Source organism: Brachionichthys hirsutus, chromosome 7, assembly GCF_040956055.1.
Source record: "Brachionichthys hirsutus isolate HB-005 chromosome 7, CSIRO-AGI_Bhir_v1, whole genome shotgun sequence".
NCBI classification, from domain to species: Eukaryota; Metazoa; Chordata; class Actinopteri; order Lophiiformes; family Brachionichthyidae; genus Brachionichthys; species Brachionichthys hirsutus.
This window is the reverse complement of record NC_090903.1, coordinates 12,271,515-12,284,583: the sequence shown is the minus strand read 5'-3', so window position 1 is coordinate 12,284,583 and position 13,069 is coordinate 12,271,515. Positions and strand designations below refer to the sequence as shown.

The 13,069-nt window shown below is 41.3% G+C and overlaps 1 protein-coding gene across 1 annotated transcript; it reads left to right on the top strand.

Moving 5' to 3' along the window:
- The first annotated feature begins 8,218 nt into the window (after positions 1–8,218).
- LOC137895454 (gap junction alpha-5 protein-like) lies at positions 8,219–11,819 on the top strand. Its single transcript, XM_068740921.1, has 6 exons — positions 8,219–8,287; positions 8,535–8,699; positions 9,392–9,676; positions 9,969–10,034; positions 10,129–10,277; positions 11,360–11,819. Exons 1-6 carry the CDS (start codon positions 8,219–8,221, stop codon positions 11,817–11,819), a joined length of 1,194 nt encoding a protein of 397 aa, XP_068597022.1.
- Positions 11,820–13,069: the final 1,250 nt, after the last annotated feature.

Below are 13,069 nucleotides of genomic sequence, written 5' to 3'. Positions count from 1 at the left end.
CCAGGTCGCGGGGGCAGCAGCCTAAGCAGGGAAGCCCAGACTTCCCTCTCCCCGGCCACTTACTCTAGCTCTTCCGGGTTCTAGCTCTTCCACGATTGACTCAATTGATCACAAGCCAAAACGAATCAGCTGATGACCGGGCGGGTCTTATATTAAATTCCCATGAACTAACATTCAGGAAGTGTAATCTCTCTTTAGGAGGAAAATTCAAGGAGCAAAGTGAGGTGAGAATCAACAATCTGTTGCCTTTTTTTTTTTTTTTGCCAGTTTTATGGTGTTAATCTGTATGTCCTACTCTTAAATTTCCACCCTGTTAGTCTACATTATGAAGAAAGTAAACCACATTTGAAAAAAAATCCAAAACATGTTTGATCTATAGACTAAAGTACTGTTTAAGTCTGGAGAGACAGATAGATAAGTTTGCTCTTTCATACAGCAATGGCTAATTTCATTCTTTTTTTTCCACAAAGGTTAGCACACTGAAAAGTCACCAATAGCCAGGAATGACCCAGTTGTCACTGACTAACTGTCACTTAAAGTTATTCAGTGACACCGATACTGGCACTGTTCCCAAAAACACAAACAGAAGGATCAGGAATATCTTTTAGAAATAAAATAAAATATTTTTAGAAATCAAATATAATATTTTAGTAGAGGCCCTGAAGGGCATTTCACTGCATAAACTAATTTATGTGCAGCAGACCAAAATAAATTAAGCGTGAGGAATCACCACTACCCACCAGCATCAAAGAGCAGTTATTTTATTGCTTGGCTTGGAAATAAACTCTAATCAGAGATTTAAAAAAAAATAATCCAGAATCACTAAAGAAACATCAGAAGTCAAAATATGCTGGTGGCAAACTTGAGTAATATTTAAGGGTTCATCACATAACTAATTTGTCTACAGGAGGAGAATGGAGGGCATTTGTTCCAAACACAAAAATGTACATGAGAAATCATTGCAATCCATCTGTTTACATGAGATTTTTGCATATAAAAGATACGTTGACACCAAATAATTCCAGTTTTTATCACCCTGACAATTAATTTTTCATAATGTCTTCACATTATTATATTCTATCTTTGCTTTGATCATCTTCTTCCTCTTTCGTCTTGCCCCGTCAGGGGTCGCCACAGCAAGTCAACCTTCTAATCGATTGCATGCTTAATTCTGGCAAAGTTTTACGCCGGATGCAATTCCTGCCGCAAGCCTTTTGATCAGATCTTTTTTTTAAAGTGCCAATTTATCATTCCTGGGGGTGAGGTGGTTGTGGGAGTATAGGGGGCAGCCAAAAGCCTAACCAATTAGTCTAAATGGAACTATTTATTGGAATAGATGACCCAAGGCACTTATACGACCTTCTTGATATGGGGCAACAGCGTACCACTGTGCCACCGTGCTACCCTTGCTCATGAGACAGTGATGGGATTTTTTTTTAAATATTTGAACAATTGAGGGTTTGAGTGTCTGTTTCATAGAACACATTAAAACTCATCTAATTAAGTAGCATTCATATATTTCAAATGCACAGTTATTTATCTCATTGTAGCAGGTTATTATGCTGTGGACTAGTTATAGTTCATTAACTGATCTGATGCATTGGAAATCAAAGGATCTGAAGTATTGACATACAAGTATCAAAAAAAACCAGAAACTTTGTTGTTGTGTAAATGAGTCAGCAATAGTCAGCTGAATTTGTAAAAATAAAAATCAGATTACTGTGACAGAATAAAATGTTAGTACTGAGTCTGATCTCCACTCCAACCATGTGAGAGTCATCAATCAAAATGATTCAGAGCATTTGACCTGAATACTCCGCTGGAGTATGGAGATGGAAATGTTTTCATTTAAAAGACCATTTACATTGGAAAGGGCGAGCATGACACCTATGGAAAATTGTGGGTGTGGTCTATTCTAAATTTTGTTATAGCGTTTTAAATTAGTAATTATGCTACTAAAGTCCATTTAATTCTGATAAAAGTGTGTACTGACGTAGGTGAAACTCCTTGTTACAACTTTTAGCGTTCAAACATACATTAGAGGACTGCTTTCTTCTAAAAATGTATATGTCGAATGACATATAGCAAAAATGACAAATTTATAATGATTTAAAAATATATATATTTTTAACCCTTTGAACTTCACAAATTATATTTGTGATGTTCTTAGGACATTGATGTGTGTGTACATGTTTATGCCCTGAACCAATGATGAATTGTGGGTATTTTTCTGTTGAAACAATCGCCAGCCCCTGTGAGACACGAGGAGAGTATGAGCAGACTTTTACCTCCTGTCATCCTCTTCTTTCCCGTGCTCACGCCACACGTGTGTGTGTGTGTGTTTTTGTCTGTTCTATGTCTTTGCATGCATCACACCTCTGTTATCAATATCCATGAGGCTCAAGAGAAGAACGATTACATTCCTTTCCTTTAAAGCGCACACACACAAACACAAACACAAATGATGTTCACACACTCTGGCTGAACTCTTGGTTGTATTTTTAGGAGGCGTTATATTGGTGTTACAGGGCACACCAGTTGGACGGGTTTATCTGAACCCCAGCACATCCCCAAAACACAGCTGACAGTCACACCAGAGAGACAGAGGGTGAAGAGGACAGAGAGTTTGAAGCGGAAGTGGAAAAAAACAAAAAAACAAAAAAACAAGCCCACAATAGAGAACAGAGAAATCCTTTAAGCCAGTTTGGTTTGTGACCCCTAATACCAAACCCGGAGAGAACCTGCGCAGACACGCGAACTCCTCACAGAAAGGCCACAAGTCGGATTCGGACCCACACCCTCCTTGCTGTGAGGCAACAGCGCTTACCACTGTGCCACCGGACCACCCTTGATCAAATATGTGGGTCACATATTGAAAAATCTGCATGTTTAGCTGGCCAAACGTATGGCAAACCTAGGAAAAAACACTATAAATTATTAACACCAACACTTTGGATCCAAGAATTACTCGGGGATAAGAAGAAGTTTCTCAAACAGCTTTTTGTGATAATTGGAAAGATTCTAACAGCCTGAAGCCATGAGAACAAGACAGCCTTGTTTCTCAAAGCTGGAGATGCTATGAAAAGAATACATTGTTGTTTAAAAAGCTGTTCTTTACCAAAAAAGGTCACGAGTTGCACCAAGAAGCCAAAGTTCTACCCGGTGATTAATTGTTCATGTTTTACCCCAAGGAGGCTCACTATATTTGTTTTAGATAAATGTGGTACTTTATTTAGACCAAAAAAGTAGGAACCTCTGAAATAGGACTAAATGGAACTCGGAGAGGGGGTTACTCATAGCAATGTTAATTTAGCTTGAGCAACATCACAACATCCTATTATGATAAAGCTTCATCATAGTCCAGTCAGTGCAATGTAAAATTACTCATTTCATACATTTGGTGTTAACGAATGAGCTGGTGATATAAGGCTGTTCACCATGTGACGCGTGGTGTAGCCACTGATTTAAATGAACCTCCTTTGCTGCAGCACATGCACTGATTGAGGCCTGGAGGCAACTAGTGTGCATTTGACACTATCACAAGTTCCATGAAAGAAAGTCCCGATCTTTGAAAATTTTCCATGCTGATCAAAGATGCAATTCACTGCAGAAAATGTTGCTTAAAACTGGGCTATCTACACTTCAGTCTAAAGAGACGGAACTATTTCTGAAATTGCTGTGACGTGATGCATATAAAATAGGATGAGTTCAAACAAACGCCCTCAAGCTGAAAAAAGTAGGGGAAGCCCTTGATGTGGGCAAATATATATTGAGATTTTTTTTTTATTCCTAATACGCACATTACAATGATAGAAATGTGGCTAAAGACGCTTCAGTCAAAAATATCATGGATATTTAAGCCCTTGTCTTACAGTCATGAGCACAGATTAGTTTTCTGCAATTGATAATAGGCAATGTTTTAAACACCCTTCCATCCATCTTATAGACTATCACGGGCCGAAATGATCGAGCTGGTGGACCTCAAAAACAACTTTACAAAACGTGAGAAGTCAGTAAACGAAAACACACTATGCTAAAAAAAAAACTAAACCTTGGACTGGCTGAGGTCCCAGAAAAATGTTACCAAAAAATACAGCCAAAGCAAAAACACAAAATATTAACCACCCATCGGCAATGAGGCATAAAGGCATAATCTGGCTCCGGAGTGTCAGCAGGGAAGGGTCTAAATGGCAAACAGTACTGAATGGAAAATGATTGGCAGGTGTGTCTCAGGCGTTGCGCTGACTCCCCCGTGGCCACGCCCCCACACTGCAAAACAAGGAAGCACAGGGTCAAGGGTCAAGGAGGCAAATAAAAACGGGAGACCGTGACATAGACAAAACGATTGGAATCATCAATCATCCCTATGGCATGGCAGTGGAGGAATCTTCTTCCATTATTATGTTCAGTCGTGCATCCACACAGCATCCTGCACTGCAGGCTTCACACCAAGTACCTCACCAAAACTTCACACAGTACAAGAGCACATACCTTAATATTAAATCGTTATCGCCCTCACAGCTGTACGATGTATATGTAGCAACCGCTAGCAGCTCGTCTGATGGCCCAATAATAATAGAATCAGACTACTTTTCTCTGAGAAGTTAGCTTGTGTTGATTCCTGGAATCGTTGACTTGAGAGTTGCTTTTAGGCATTATTCTGTTATCTTTTAGGTGGAGTCAGCTTATCGGCCTTTTCCTGCTTCCAGTCTCAATGCCAATTAGCTAAGCAAAGCTTCAGCTGTGTCATTCTGCACGGATGGGAGGTTGATAGCAAGCCTCTCAGCTAGCTATTGGCAGGAACAGTTTTAAGCACTTGTCCCTTTAGTGTTGAAATGCTAACATTTAAATGGACGGTGTGTGACAAATTGCAGAGAATTCATTTCTGATATTTTAAGTCTGCATATTAATATCAATAATAAGTGAATAAAAGTGGATAGTCGATGGAAGGTAAATAAACGTGGGTGTGTGTACGGGTGGTCGCGGACAGACATGGGGAGAAGAATGGACTGGAACTGGAACCTGCAGCCATTGTGTCAAGGACAATATCTGACTTCCTTCAGATGCCAGACGCCACAAACACACACATAAGGGTTGAATAGCAGGCAGCAAGGCACCGGGCCCTCTTCCCCTACTATAGATGTAGACAGAGGGAGGGAGAGAGAGAGAGGGAGAAATGGAGAGAAAGAAAGAGGCTGGTTCATACTCAGTCTCAGGAACATTTCAGTTCAGTTTTAGACCTCTGGACAAAAAGCGGACTGACTATCGAGCTCCCAGCTTGGCTCAACTTTCTCCGGATAATTCTCTTTTGTCTCTTTAGCTGTCTTGTTCTCTGCTCACAGCCTGAAAGCACCTCAGGTCCAGAACTAGATGCGGACAACAATTGACTAATTGACTAAAGGAAGACTGTAGTTCGACGACAATAAGTATCTTGTACGGCAAAAATTGAGAAAACGGAAACGTGCCTTGCTCAAGGGCACCTTAGCTGCTGAGGAAGAGGAAAGAAGCTACTTGACAAAGACTTGTTAAACTATTCTGAAGCCATCTGCAGTTCCCTGCCTCTCTCTTCTGCATCAGGGTATAGTATGCACCAGTATTCACCAGGTGGACTAACGCCTATAGATAGCTTGTATGCTCTAAGACAGTGTTGAAGTTGCTAAATATTTATTTACATGTTGATTATTATAAATTTCAAACATTTCCATTTAATTCAACTTCCATCTTTTTTTTTTTTTTTTTTTTTTAATCTCTAATGAATTTCCAATATAGTATAATGAAGAGGTTTAACATCCAGAAGCTATTGTATGTTTGTTGTTTTTATTTAAATAACATTTCTAGCTTAATGCTTCCAACAAGGAGGTAACGCAGAGGGGAAAATATGTAAAAAAAAAAAAGTGGCCTGGATCTTTTTCTTTTTTTTAAAACCTTTTTTGATTCAATTCAATTCAATTCAGTTTTATTTATATAGCGCCAGATCACAACATAAAGTCATCTCAAGGCACTTTACAGGATTAGCAGGGAAAGACCTGCAGGGAAACACAGAACCCAACTTGACCCACAAGAGCAACGGAGGCAAGGAAAAACTTCCCTTTAACGGGCAGAAACCTTGGACAGAATCTAGGCTCATGGTGGACGGCCATCTGTCTGGCCGGCTGGGTTGAGAGAGAGCGAGCGAGAGAGAGGGAGAGAGAGAGAGAGAGAGAGAGAGAGAGAGAGAGAGAATGGCATTTCTCTTTGTTATGGCGGTGGCGTGTTTGCTGGCATGTGTTTGTTTGCTGGTCTTTTGAAAGAACTCTCTCAAAATGTCAGAGGAGTCTCATCTCGTCTATCGATCTGATTTGTTTCAATACTGTGGACAGCAAGTTAGCGTAATACAACAACAGCGCTGTCTGTGGTTCTGAACCAACAGTTAACTCTTAAATTAAAAAAGATTAATCAAGGTGCCGGACTGGAAAACAAAGTTAGCCAAAAACAAATCCCAAAATGTCTCAAAGTTGCTTCTCAATTAAAGACAAAACTTGAACTCCACTCATTCCCATTCAGTGAGGACTGAGGACGATCTTGTTTTTAAAGGCTCGTGGCTCCGGATGCATCATGCATCTGATGAGATGAGATGACATCGAAAACATTGTCAAATGATGTAAAATGAAAAGCATCTGCATAGTTTGCAGGATAGAAAGCCATCACAGGTTGGGATTTTACAGGCTCAGTTTAAACGTACAGGGAATATAGTTATTTACTATATTCCCTGTAGTTTCATATCTAGTGTTGCCTGGAACCTGGAATTGTTCTCATCCCACAGATTGCATGCGGACTAAAGACGTAAATGTTTGATTTATTTGACTAATGTTTCTGATTCACATCTCAGAGTAATAGTGTAAGTTCTAAATAAAGGCTGTTATCAGAGGAAAAACATCCTATTTGTATTTGTATTGTAAACCAACAGAAGAAAGCGAGGTGTGTGTGTGTGTGTGTGTGTGTACATTATCAGTACAGGATGCAGAACAATAAGTACTGGACAGTGGGCACACAAACACACACACACACACACACACACCCATACATGCACACACACGCCTGCATGTATGAAAAGGTCAAGCAAAAGTCTATACAAGGAAGCAATATTGTTATTAATGATGTGGGAATACTTTTGAATGACAAACTACACACACACACACACACACACACACACACACACAGTTCTTAAAGAAATGATGTCTCTTTGGAGACTTTCTCTTTTTTTTTAAACAGGCTCACAGCTACCTAAAACCACATTAGCCGCTGCTCAAGTCTAAAGCAGAGGAGACAGAAAAAGATGCAGCCATTTGATAATGTCTGCGTTTCATTTCAGTGTCCTTCAGTTCAAACACCAAAAATAATGTAAAAAAGAAGGAAAGCAAAAAAGATTTTATTGGAAAGATTTTTGACACACAGAAGTCGGTTTCCTGGAGGCAATTAGAAACAAATGTCAAATAGAAATCCAATTATCCATCATTCCGCAAAGATCTAGCATATTTGTAGGACAGTGGAAAAAGTCTGCTTATATAATACAGCTTTGGTGTTAAATACCCAACAATAGACACCACTGGAACTTAACAGTTGAAGTATTTTCTCTCAGAACAAAGTTACTTAACTGGTGTCCAGAATTGGGTCAAAAAAATTTTTATCGCTGAAGACTTCATACTTTAATTGGGTGCTTAACCCTTTAGGCACTATTAAGCAAATGTCCATCGTCTCGTTAGTATATTATGTAAAAAAGATAACACACTGTGTACATCCATGGAGACCGTGTGTGTGTGTGTGTGTGTGTGTGTGTGTCTTTGTAGTACATATTTCGTCTCTCTACCCAACAACAGGCAGAAGGGAGTGTGGGAACCGAGAGTGGAGCTAATAATAAGACATGGGCATAGACCTTTTTATTTATGCGCTCAGGGCCCGGGGGGGGAGTCACAGGGCCGAGATAGCAACCAGTAGGAACGTCTCCATCTCGATGTGATGAAACATTTACTTAACTTTCTAAACCAGCAAAAGAGATGTATTGAAATGTGGATTTAGATGAACAAAGAGTGGGTGGTATACATTCACGTAACTGCATCAGAAACGAACATTAGAAGAAGCCTAAACCTGAAGTCACCTGCAGCCAACCCACCTGTGCACTCTCTGTTTGTCAGCTAAGAATCTCCGAGTGCGCTGAAAAATCCGTGCTGAGCCTATAATCATGGCCGACTGGAGTCTACTGGGAAACTTCCTGGAGGAAGTGCAGGAGCATTCTACATCTGTTGGCAAAGTACAACAAAAAACACACACGTACATGTACACACTGCATACCGTACATTGCATACCGACCCAGTTTGACTTCCTCTGAGCTTGAAAACAAAACAATAATGCATCTCCGAATCTTCCTGTTTATCTTGTGCGCGCTGATCTATGGTTTCTGTTTTCAAGTCTGACAATCTCTACAAAGTTCTCGCGTTACTCTTCCTGAGGTTCAGACATATATATATCGCTCTGTGCATCTTGCTTCCGCCCCACAGGTGTGGCTGACCATCCTGTTCATCTTCCGTATACTCGTGCTCGGGACGGCTGCAGAGTCGTCGTGGGGGGACGAGCAGGAAGATTTCGACTGTGACACAGAACAGCCCGGTTGTGAGAACGTCTGTTATGACCAAGCTTTCCCCATAGCGCACATACGATACTGGGTAAAACACACAACCACATGGCATGTGACAAACAGAGACACAACAACGTTAAAAGGGGTTGCAAGACAAATCTGTAGGCCAGGGATAGGTTACTGGTGTTTGTGCTGTCAATTAGTAAATCGTGATGATGAACCTTTTAGCGCTCGTTTGTTGTACACCAAAGCTTATTGTCTCCTCTTAACTTAATCTACAATTGTATGCAAATTAATCCAGAATTTTCTCTCAATCCCTACATTAGATTTAAACGTTCTAATAGGATTTACAACAAATGAAATAGGACATTTTGGTTCAAATCAAATAATGTCGTCTACACTGAAGCCCTGAAGCCCTGACCGTTGCCCCCCCCCCCCCCCCACATGCTAAACCATCAGCAGATGAGATATGGTCTAGCATTAGTCATTCTAATGTGTCTGCAATGAATGATTAATCCTGCTCTAATTGAAGGAAGACCAAACAAGAAGGAGTGGGAAATGCACATTGATAACTGAAAGCCGCACTTTGGACACAGAGAAGAACATTCTTGAAGCTAAACGAATTTGCAGAAGCAACGCGGAGTATATTTGAACCTAAATGTCATGTTTGATTACTTTCTCTGTTAAATCAAATAAAGGTATTTTAGAAGTCTTGCCTTCACCAATGATAAAGTGTGACTTTAGCCTTTTTAGCTGTAAATCGTCCGGATCTTCTCCCAGGTGCTCCAGATTGTGTTTGTGTCCACGCCCAGTCTGATCTACGTGGGCCACGCCATGCACACTGTCCGCAGAGAGGAGAAGAGGAGGAGTAGGGAGGAGGAAGGAGGAGAGGAGGACGGGGGAGAGGAAGACCCGGGTGGAGGAAATGGCCAAGAGGAAGGAGGCAAAGGGGGGAGGGATGGACAGAAGGAAAAAAGGGAAGGTCTTTCTACAGGTCGAATCCATTTGAGGGGAGCGCTGCTGCAGACCTACATGCTGAGTATAGTGATACGAAGCATCATGGAGGTACATGCTACTACTTCACTACATACTTACATACATACTTATACTTCTCTTTAGTACTTCTGATCACGCATCTTATAAGCGAGACGTGACAATCAGGAAATGTTGAATTCCAAATTAGAACTGGAATAAATACTGGAATTATATTGACCAGGTAACAACAGGTGACTCCAAATGAATGGCCGACACAAACGTAACACACCTTTAAGCTGCTTGCGTCAGAGTATTTCCTCCTTCGGTATGTAAGACTCACAGTAAATGAATGCAACTGCTGTGATTGGACGTCCGTATACAGGTGGTGTTTCTGTGTCTCCAGTACTTCCTGTATGGGATCTTCCTTAATCCTCTGTATGTTTGCAAGGTAAAAACAAATTGAAATCTTTCTGAACTCGTTCAAAGCATCAGAAGTGTTTACCATATTTAAATCCATACCTGCCTCCATCCCGCTCCCTCAGGCCTGGCCGTGTCCACATCCAGTCAACTGCTATGTCTCCAGGCCGACGGAGAAAAACGTCTTCATCGTGTTCATGTTGGCCGTGTCAGCCGTGTCTCTGGTCCTCAGCATGCTGGAACTGCATCACCTGGCATGGAGACACTGTTGCAGGTAGGAACGCCGTCTTTGCGTATTGGGCTCACAATGCCTTTTGTGTTCTCTTTGTGTGTGTGTGCCTTGCGTGTTCTCTGAGGCCTGGAGAAGTTGTTTTCGTTAAATTGACTGCTGGTGGGCTACTTCTGTTTTGCAGAAACCTTCCTTTCAATTAGAAAAGAGCCAAGAGCAGAAAATCGATCATGTTTACAGAGACTTGGAAGGTCCATCTGCGCTTTACCTTTCAGTGTGGATGCACGTCATTGTCCCCCTGGTTAGAGGACGGTTTAGTGTGCAAGACCCTAAAGCTTGTTGAGAAGTCCTCTTTGTAAAGCAGTTATTGACAAAGCTTGCATTGTCAATATTCACTTGCCTTAGAGATTTTAGTTTTGCCACAACGAAGCATGTGATTGCAATTCGCCTCTCTTAAAGGTCTCAAAAATTATTAGGGAAATGTTAATAAAAGGTCCTCTCAAAGATGAAGTCAAATCAATGCACAATAACTGGAATCAATCCATTTAAAATAGGAATGAAGGATGCTGGGGGGGCGACCGATAAGCGCTTCAAGTTAGTCCTTTAAAAGTAGATGTGAAAGAATGCTTATGAAACTCGATTGCTTTATTGTCCCCATGCAAAAATGAAATGGTAATCATATATGGCATAATAGAATGCACATAAGATAAAAAAAAATAAAAAACACAGCCTTGACAACTCACAGAACGTATAATAAAATTACACAATTCTTAATCTGAAATCAAATCTAATCCCAGTATTGCACAGACCCTTGGCAAAATGGCAGTTTAACTGCATTTGTACATGGTGTACTATAGCATAGTATATATTAGTCTAGCTAGCCACAATTCGAGATACACAAATCATCCTTCACACAGAGTAATAAAGTCTGATCAATAATAAGAGTCAAGCATTAAACATTTGCATTGCAAGTGCTGTATTTCCCAGTGAAACAGGCTCACATCCACCAGACCCCCCCCCCCCCCCCCATCCCCCAATCTGCCCTATCTGAGTACATGGAGATATCTAAATACTTTAAACCTATACCATAATACTACACAACAGCATAATCAAACTCTTCATTGCAGGCAGTTCTTCTCCAAAGGGAAGACGGTCACGCCTCACAGCTCGCCGGGCCGGCAGCTCTCTCCGCCGCCGCCGCCGTCGACCCCGCCTCCAGATTTCAGCCAGTGTGTGATGGGCTCCTCACACTTCCTGGCCCTTCCTTTCCCCAACCACCGTCTGGCAAACCAACAAAACTCTGAGAATATGGCCACCGAGAAGCACAAAATGGCCGCTGCAGTGGAGGAGGAAGCCCTTCTCCGAATCCACCGCTACCTGCCAGAGTCTGGATGGGAGGAGACGACGAGCAAACAGATTCAAGACGGCGGCTACCTGACGACCAATGCTAACTGTTACAGCCCTGGCTGCCATCAGATTCAGAATGGCGGCTCAGACAGGTTGCTGCTCTGCCAGAAGGACAAGAGGCGGTTCAGCAGAACCAGCGGAACAAGCAGCCGGACAAGAGAAGATGACCTTTCTGTTTAGGACGGCAGCAGAAGCAGACGCATTCAGCTTCCTGCAGACGGGATGGGACTCCCCTAACACGTGCACATAATACACATATAGCTTCAAAACCAGCAAATCAGCGGCTCAGCTTGCAGAATCACTAATTCCATGTCAGCACAAACACCGAATCTTCTTCTGCCCGTCCTGAAAATGAAGTGCAGACGGTTCCTCTGAAACGGATCTTGTAACGTGCTGAATCTTTGGCGTGTAAAGGAACAGCAAACGTCCCGCCGCCGCTTGATGTGACAAGCTGATCTAAATAGCTGGTCAGAATGAAGCCTTCAAATTCTGTTAATCTTAATTTTGTTAATCTCCTATTTTTGTTACTTTCGCTCGGTTGAAAGTTTAGTTTGATTTTGTCAGTACATTTTGTGAGTAAAACACGAGCCGCGATTAACAATAGCAGCATCCAACTCCATTCTTAGCATCAGATACTACTTAAGCTTCACATGAGAAATGTTTCTTTGCTATTTAAAAGCTATATCTTAATTTCCATATATGCCCTACGTTGTTTGAGTGACTGGTGGGCGTTTTCGACTGCACTTTGTTACGATCGTGTCATAGCACGGCTCTGAACACACCGAGTGAAGCACAGTAGACGACAGTCTATCTTTCACTGTAGCATCATGGCTTCAATTATTGGATATTTCTTACGTTGTACTTTTTTTAAATATTTATTCTTACACTTCAGTATTTTCAATGATGTATGTTTTAAAAGCTTTGTAGATAAATGATGAGAAAAAAAAAAAACTTTTGTAGTCTGTTCTGTCTCTAGAAAGATGCACGGGCAGAGTTTCCAAATCCACTATAGGTGACTTTTCACTTTGTGCAGTTTAATCAAGCAGTTTCTTTAGTATAGCGATAGAGGTCACACCTTCCACTAATTATTAGGTAACCCAACCTGGCTCAGGTCTCCCCAGACAGCAGCACAATGGGGTACCAAGCATGCACACAAACCAATGTTTCATTGGAAACATGTGATTCAACCCAAGTTAGATTTAGAAAACTTTCACACAGATGAACTCGGGTTGTTTCCCGTGTGAAACCAAGTTATTTTATAACCAAACAATAATTTCTGCTGCTTTCTGCGGTTTATAAATACCCAGTTGCAGTCAGGCAGTTCAGTGGCCAGCTCTGATGCCTTACAGCAAGAACGTTCTGGGATCAAATCACGTTATCTCTGTGACTTTGCGTATTATTAAAACATGGAAATATCCACGAATGACAAG

Excerpts from the sequence above, each read along its gene's own strand:
- LOC137895454 (XM_068740921.1), top strand. The coding sequence starts at position 8,219 with ATGGCCGACTGGAGTCTACTGGGAAACTTCCTGGAGGAAGTGCAGGAG. Across the intron at positions 8,288-8,534 it reads ATTCTACATCTGTTGGCAAA|GTGTGGCTGACCATCCTGTT; the intron begins GTACAACAAAAA and ends TCCGCCCCACAG. Across the intron at positions 9,677-9,968 it reads TGATACGAAGCATCATGGAG|GTGGTGTTTCTGTGTCTCCA; the intron begins GTACATGCTACT and ends GTCCGTATACAG.